At 40.5% G+C, this 8,584-nt stretch overlaps 1 protein-coding gene across 1 annotated transcript in view; it reads left to right on the top strand.

Annotated features, from left to right (window-relative positions):
* The window catches only part of ATP10B (ATPase phospholipid transporting 10B (putative)), a 56,811-nt gene that overhangs the window by 38,373 nt on the left and 9,854 nt on the right, over positions 1–8,584 (top strand). The window contains exons 11-15 of the mRNA XM_009285718.1: positions 364–946; positions 1,470–1,576; positions 2,310–2,436; positions 3,888–4,072; positions 7,375–7,687. Coding sequence (XP_009283993.1) covers positions 364–946; positions 1,470–1,576; positions 2,310–2,436; positions 3,888–4,072; positions 7,375–7,687 — 1,315 coding nt within the window. The remainder of the gene's footprint in view (positions 1–363; positions 947–1,469; positions 1,577–2,309; positions 2,437–3,887; positions 4,073–7,374; positions 7,688–8,584) is intronic.

Consider the following 8,584-nt stretch of genomic DNA (forward strand, 5'->3'; position numbering starts at 1 on the left):
TGAATAACTATGACTACCACAGTATCTGCATTTTTTCTTTTAGATTTTATATTATATATACTGTAAGCAGTTGAATGTACTGGGTTTTCTCTGATCTCCCAGGCCATTGACAGAACTACAAGGGGCTTGATTCCATCTCTGCTTTAGAGGTAGAGGTACAAATCACCGTCAAATTTGGATGCCAACTCACCTATGACTCCTCTACTGAATTCCTCCACCACAGTTAAATAAGGGAAAAAAAAAAAAAAAAGTTGCTTTTCTAATTATCGTCATTTAGATACAGAAAAATATACTGAGGTTTTGAAAAGTATCTTGTAATTCACATTTATTTATTTTTAACCATAGGTTTTCTCATACTTCTAGGTCACAGTCCCACCACCAATAAAACCTTCAGGAATCACCCTGGAGAAGATTCATCAGATATTTCAACGGCTAAAATTAGCAAGCCTTAGTCAGTCTTTTTCGTCATCTCAGTCTAGTTCAGACCTAGGCACCAGCTTCAGTGCAAAGAACACCGAGGGGCATCTTGCTGCGTTGGATTGCTGTGACAATGACGACTGCTGTGCCAGCGGTAGAGGTGATGAGCTCCAGGGCAAGGGCAGCACAGATATTGGTAGTGCTTCCTTGGATGAGGTTTTTAAATCCGTGACTAACAGTTCTTTGCCAACAGACTTTTGTTATGAGGCTGAGAGCCCAGATGAGGCAGCACTTGTCTATGCTGCCCAGGCATATAGTTTTACTTTAGTGTCCCGAACTCCTGAACAGGTGACCGTACGGTTGCCGCAAGGCACACTCCTGACTTTCGATATTCTCTACACTTTGGGATTCGACTCAGTAAGGAAAAGGATGTCTGTAGTGGTAAGACACCCTCTAACCAAGGAGATTGTTGTCTACACAAAAGGAGCTGACTCTGTTATAATGGACTTGCTGGAAGACTCTGCCAAAGGTAATTAGCCAATAAGCTACTTCTGCTGTGTCTCCTATAAAGAAGCACAAGAAGTTTGCAGTACTCTTTTCTGCATGAAATATTATATCTAGGCATTAGAAGTATAAAAAAAGAATAAGCTTTCTCTAGTGTTATCCTTGCAGATCAGAACTGAGGTATTTACTTAACCTGAGTAGTGCTTAGAATATGGAATGGGCTAATTAAAATTCACTGACAGCGCTAACCCATGTGGATAGTGTACTCTGCAATAATACTGTCATAAGGGCCTGACCATTGTATTTCAGCTTGTCAGCAAGAGTGCTATAACATTAACAAAGAAACAAACAAAAAAAAACAAGTAATGTTATCTCAAAAGAAACCAGGATCTTTAGCAAGCTTTCAGCTTATGCACAGCCAACACTTTTGAGCTTTTAAAGGACTTGCTCTGGAATCCAGTTTTCTCTAAGGCCCATTCTTTTTTAATCTTAGGCCATTGGGCCTGAAATGTGCTTAAAATATGGAATCTTTTCCTTGTATTTCACAGCTGACATTAGTGCAGAGAAGAGAATGAAAAGAATAAAAGAAAAAACACAGAAGCATCTGGACTACTATGCCCGTGATGGCCTACGCACTCTGTGCATAGCTAAGAAGGTAGGAGGGCATTAGCCTAATATTGTTTACAGCTTTGCTTTGTACATGTCAATAGATTTATGTAATGGTTGTAATTCTTTCTGCTTCAGAGAACAAGCCAGATGCAGCCCATCTTTTTGTCCCTCTATTTGATTGCTCTGCGGTCTTTTTTTCCTCTTTTTCCTCAGTGTGAGCAGATGATGGATTTTTGGTCAGCCTCAAAACATTCATTTCTGTTTCTCTTATGGTAACTCTAGCTGACCTTCTCTACAGTGATTCCAAGCAAGAAATAAAAAGTCCGCAGGGGAGCCAACCTTTTTCTGTTTTGCTTAGCATTCAGCTTTCAAAAATCTTGCCCTCAGCCTGGGTTAGTACATCTTAGCCTGATACTTTAATAGAGAAGTTGTCTATGTGCAACAAATAGGTCATATTCAAGCTCTGGAGGAATGTAGAGCAACCTTCAGAAACTGTGTGTTCCAGTTCAGAGTCCCAACTAAGGGCTGTGTGATCAAGAGTTTCTGTAGGTCGTGTTTTTAAGTCTCAGCTGTAGGCCATTTACACAAACAGGAAGGCAGGTCTATTTTTCTCATTACTACTAGTTCCTGTAATCTTCTCTTGGAAAAGTTTGTGTTATTGTAAAGGCGACACAGTACTTTACCAGCCTGGATAGGAGTTAAGTCTCCGTGATCCAGAATGTTGGCATTCTTCTCTTACTTAAATTTAAAATGAGCTCTGTTTAAATTGTGTTATGCAGGTCTTGAATGAAGATGACTTTCAAAAATGGGCCAATTTTCGTCGGGAGGCAGAAGCAGCAATTGACAACAGAGATGAGTTGTTAATGGAAACAGCGCAGCATCTGGAGACCAAACTCACCTTGCTGGGTAGCTAAAAATAAGAATCGTCATTGCATGAAGTATCACTTGCTCTCCTGTGACATTCTTGGCAATCAGACAGACAACAGCTTATATTAATTTATATCAAAAAGTCTTCCTCTGAGGTTTGGAAATCTCAGGGCTAGGGTATACAGTCCAATGACAGTGTCTAAATGAGTTCTCGTGCATTTTGAGCAGCAGTAACTTTGAAAAAGTGTACTGAAATTATCATGTGCCAGGAGCAAAGAACATGTACATCAGCTGTTACTGTGGCTCAGCTGACACAGTAGATAAGGAAGTTCCCATAATTCAATCACGTGTCTGTGTCCTTAGATAAACCTATAAAATACTATAAATTAACTTCAGTTTTGAGCACAAATTCCAAGGGAATTTTGGTAATTAAACTGTGTTATAAAAACCAATAACTTAAACTGCTGTCCACACATAGGCATTTTTGCTAGTGAATTCCTGCTGTCGTTGCATTGTCATGTTTGCTTTCTGCACTTCATAAAAGGATATTTCATGTTAAAACTTACATTCGTTGGTACGTGTGCATCATCCATCACCATCGTATCTAACACTATTCTGTTACATTACGGAGCACTTCAGTGCTTTCTTTTCTATTTTGTTTCCAAACATTTTGTTCATTAAGACTTTGATTTTCAGAGTTGTCTCAGTCTCATCTTTCTGTGAATACAATCTGTGCCCTTACTTCATTATCCTGAATTTCTGTGATTGTAAGCTATTACCGTTATGGCTTCTCATAATCTCTGCAGTGATTTAAAAAATTAGAGTAATAACAGTAAATGCCATAAGAGAACCACGTAAGAGGTAATGTAGATCTTGTCATAATCTGTTACCTTTGCCAACTCTTAAGGCTCTGTGTGCTTCCATACTTTATTTCACAAAAAGTGTTATTTTAGCTTAAATCAATATCTATCTTTAATGTATCACAGTTACAGCATCTTCAAACTGACCTCTAGTGGAAGAGGTAAGAAGAGGAGTATTGTAACATTCAGATGGTGATCTACCGTCAGGATGAGTGTTGGCATCTGCTTCTAAGTTTGCGCATTTCAAAAAGAAAACTTACTGTACCGTTTCTTCTCCCTTTGACGGGTGAAGCATCTAACCTGACAATAGGGACAGCATTCATTTAAATAGTCAAAGTTCATCTTTTCTGGTTGCTTTGATGGACTTTAATGCAGTACTTTAAAAATGCATATGGTGTAATTCCTCTGCCAGTACATTGTCATTCTGGATTATTAAGAAGCAATGAAATGCCTTAATCCAAATGCAGATCCTGTGCCTGTGTGTTTATTTGCTGAACACTACCTTGGCTCAGCTCTTGATAAATTCAGGATCATGATTGGAAGTCAAAGACCTTTTTTAAAAAAGAACATAGCAACATGATTTCCAAATGAAAGAAAACTAGTTCACTTCTTCTTTTCCTGTTTGTCCAGGAGCAACAGGGATTGAAGATCGGCTGCAAGATAGAGTGCCTGACACTATTGCGGCTCTTCGAGACGCTGGGATACAAATCTGGGTCTTGACAGGAGACAAACAGGAAACAGCAGTAAACATTGCGTATTCCTGTAAACTCCTGAACCAAAGAGACACTGTCTTCACCATTAACACTGAAAATAAGGTGAGAGAGATGCACAGAATTTGCTATCTTTCCCTTGTTTTGTGTCTTGCAGCTTGGCACTGTTCTGCTTTAGGCTGCATTCAGCACAAGAAAACAGCCAACCAAAAACCCACATAGCAGCATTAGGCCAGAAACTCTTTAGACCACATGTAACAGGATGAATTGGAACACAAGACAGTTATGTAGAGTTTTATTCAATTAAAATACAATGATTTTTCCAAATGAAAATATTCTTTAAAAACAATTACCCGAATAGTGAAAGAAGGTAATATGCAGTTTAAGTGCCTGATTCCTTAATATTGGTATCTGGCTTTTCACCTTCCAATGGAAATTTCAGCTACAATGTTATTTTAACTCCAGGTGACAGCTGTAGGAAGACATTTGGAAAGTACTGTATGAATCAGTCTGGAAAAAGTATGCAGGTGTAGATTTAATTAAATTCAGAACTTTCTAGTCACATGTTCCCTAATAGGATTAGGCTTAATCAGAAATTCATTAGTGAACAATTTAATCCACTATCTTTTTGTGTAAGCAGCATTTCACCATCTTGGAAACCTAAATATAGTTCTAGTGGGCTGGTTAAAAACACAGTCACTTTCTTGACATTCCATGGTGGCACATGTACTGGTGTGCACAGACATTCCCTGAATTTCCATGGGCAATAAGAAGGTCAGGCAGTAGGCGAAGCAAACATACTCCAAAATGAGGATAATCACTTCAAGGGCACGTCTGTCAGCTCCTGTGACTCACTAACATACCGTGAACCATCTATGGTGCAATCTATGGCTATTCCTGAAACCGTCTGAATGGAAAAGAGGAAAGAGTCCTAACTTTTGAAGAGGGTAAATGCCATTAAGGATGGTGAAAGTAAAAGGCTTTAGAAAAGCAACCTTGGCTTTTTCAGATTGTGAAGCTACATAAGTAGGGTACCAGGAAAACCATGCCTTGCTTTCGGAAAGCAGGATGGCCACTGCTATGCACAGCCTAGCGTCTCATCCCTCCGGGCATCCTGGTGGGACAGATGGCTTTGTGAGATGGATTTAGGGGAGAGTGAGTTCAGGCATTATGGCTAAATCAAACCTGTTCGCTAAGGAGAAGTCAGCTGTGACCATTTCTAAAGCCCAAAAACAGGGTCCAAAATGCCAGCTGTGCTGTCCTCTTTATTTTCTTGACCTCTTACTTCCCGTACAGCCCCGAGTGCCATGGAGGTGCCCCAGGCAGCAGCCACTGCCCTTTTCCCAGTGTGCTGCTCTGTCCCTTTTATGCAGCGTACCCTTGTGGCCCATACTCCGCAGTGACAGGAGTCACCGTGAGACGAGCCTTTCCATGGGTAGACAGGAGGTTGAGGAGGGAAGGCAGGGCTTCTTTCTGTGACTAGGCAAGTCACTGGTCTCAGTTGCCTCAGTTTTTCTCCCCACAGAAGAGGGGTTACAGATACAAGCTTGCCTTTCTCTGTAAAGCTGTTGTGGGGATTAAGTAAATATAGTTAAAATACTGACTGCTTTTCTTGTGATAGGCAATCGTATAGAGCAGTTAGATGGCCTACTTTCTAACTGCTTTTGTCTGCAGTTAGTAGCTCTCCAAACAAGAATAAAACCCTATGCAAATGTCTCTCTCTCTTAATGTCACGGAAATAGGGAAACACACAAAGATGATATGGAATTTGGCACAGAATACATTCCTTGCTTCAATGTGTAATTTCATTTGATACGCATATCTGCTTTAACGGAAGGCAGAATGAATATATTTAGGATGGAAATTAGAAGATGGTTTCTATCAGAGAAGTGATGCTGCAGGCGGGACCACCCTGGCTCTAGGAAACACAGGCGGGTGCACTTACCCATAGCACCCTATATGGCCCTCAGTCCAGACCCAGATGCAAGCTGCGCACATACGGGGGCTTGTGTGAATACGTGTGGTTCAGCGGGCACTGGAGTTGCTCCACAATAAGATTTAGCTCCCTCCCTTTCAAAATGAAGCCGAGGACACTGCTTCTGAAAGTGTCTCCCAATGGCAGCAGCGGGGGAAAACAAATAATACATGCAAAGCATTTAACCTATTAATTTTGCCAAAGTTAACCCTTGAACCGGCTTCTGTGGGAAGGGACTCTCTCTCCCCCCTGAGCCCAGCAGCTTATTCAAACACTGAAAATTAAGCATCTTCCAGGAAGAAGCAACACAAGTAGGTAGTTTGGGGGATTCATTTAAAAAGGCAAGCCAAGACAAACCAGGAATTTCCACTACAATTTTTGGTTTGTTCACAGAAAGATGATGCTTCGATATTTTTTAGAGGTTTTCAGTGTGCAGGCTAGATGCAGCTTTTTATTAGATGTCAGAGGTACATTTGATTCCAGAACCTCCCACTTAAGTGTAATTTAAATCTTGCAAACATCCTACACATGTACCTTATGCAACACAAAGTGAAAATAACATTTTAGAACTGAGTCATCACTCAATAAAGTTGACAGAAAAGGTAGAAAGGGAGTGATTAGCTCCTCAGGTATTCAGTGCCATGACACAGAAGGAGGACTTTTAGTACTAACAGGCAGCAAAATTACTTTTAGATCATTCTGGATTTTCTCCAATAATGGTGCGCCAATTTAAGAGATCTGTATGGGAGAGGTAAAAGTGCTCCCCTTAAATCTGTTTGTATTTGATACTAAGTCAATTCCAGTTGTTTGCACCTGAAAGGGGACTTCAGTCCAAAATGAGGCAAATTTGGTAAGAAGGAAAGACTCAGTTTGTGTTTGAGGCACAGTGCTGAGAAATATGAAGCTTTATTTCTGTCCTTAACTGTGACACACACCTGATTTGTGACCTAGAAAAGGCCAAACTGTCAAAGTTACTGGGTAATTTTGAAAATCCGGACCTCTTGTTTCTCTACTGCAGTTTATTTCTGAGGGAAACAAATGCTGCAATATCTCACATCATTCGTACTAGAACTAGATTTTTAAAATCTCCTTTAGAAAAAAAGGATCTTTTTTAATATTTCTGTAATCTCAGCACTGCAAATACAAATATGCCCTCCTGATGTGAAAATTGTTTTCTTTTCTTCTAAAGTAATTTCTTACTACCATTAACTAGCTGATAAGATGGGCAGTGTTTTCACTGAAGGATTTGATTACATCATTGAAATAATCTCAAATCTTATGAATCAGTGCATTTCTCAGTCAGTTTTCCCTAATGTTTATCTGATAGGCTTAAACCCACTGGCATGACTATACAAACATATACTTTTTAAGTGCTGTGCTGTAAAGGAAGATGGAGATAACTATTTCTAGAACCACTTCTGTTTTTTCACAGGAAACATGTGAATCTGTCTTGAATTTAACCTTGGAAGAGGTGAGGAAGAATTATGAGGTTGAAAAACCACGGAGGAAAATTTTTGGTATTATCCCAACATCTTTCTCAGCCTCTGAGGCCCCCAGTCCCGAGTTTGGACTGGTGATTGACGGACGGACGCTGAACGTCATCTTCCAGGGGGGCCTGGAGGAGAAGTTCCTGGCGCTGACGAAGCACTGCCGCTCGGTGCTGTGCTGCCGTTCCACCCCTCTTCAGAAGAGCATGGTGGTCAAGCTCGTCCGGAGGCAGCTTAAAGTGATGACCCTGTCGATAGGTACCTCCATTCTCAATCTCACAGGAGAAAGGGGGAAGCAGGTTCTTTCTTTATGAGTTACGGAAATGTATGGAATATATTGTATGAGCTATTTCTCATGCCTCAGATAGATGCAGGGGGAAAATCACATTGAATAGTCTTTCCTGATCAAAAACCATACGAAAGTCTTTCTTCAGCTTTCACTGAGCAAATCTGGCCCCCATTTAAACAAGATGAAAGCACTTCAAATTCAGAATCTCCCAGCAGTCCCTTTCATGCACACCAGTACAAACAGATGAACGCATTCCCTGCAGAATGCCCTTGCTTTGGGTGTGGAAAGCAGTCAGTAGTAGTCACTGTTTTGGCTTTTCATAAAGCCCTTTTCCTGTCAGATTTTCCCAACTGGTGAAAACAGAGTTATCCCCAGAGTGGTATTAAACACTGACTCATTTGCTTTTCACCTCCAAATAATGTGAAATGCTTTGAATTTCCTGCTCCAGTTTTGGTAAGTGATCCCACTAAAATCCTTGCAGAATTGATTTTTATGACTTAAAACTAAAAAATACACCTCTGTGGACCAAACAGAAAAGGAAGAGTCTGATGTATTTTAAAATTTCTTGCTTTGCCTTAGAGTTCAAAATATAAGCTTTCAGCCTTCCGCTTCATTTATTTTGCTTTACCAGCTTACCTGATTCACAATCTCCACATTGCAGGAAACAACCATGGCCGTTCTTTCCATGGAAATTTGGTTATGTATTTAACATATTGCTGCAAGTTAGAATCATAGACTAGTTTGGGTTGGAAGGGACCTCTAAAGCTCATCTAGTCCACCCCCCCTGCCATGGGCAGGGACATCCTCAACTAGATCAGGTTGCTCAGAGCCCTGTCCAACCTGACCTGGAATGTTGCCAGGGATGG

This window comes from Aptenodytes forsteri, unplaced genomic scaffold (assembly GCF_000699145.1).
Source record: "Aptenodytes forsteri isolate BGI_AS27 unplaced genomic scaffold, ASM69914v1 Scaffold54, whole genome shotgun sequence".
Taxonomy (NCBI): Eukaryota; Metazoa; Chordata; class Aves; order Sphenisciformes; family Spheniscidae; genus Aptenodytes; species Aptenodytes forsteri.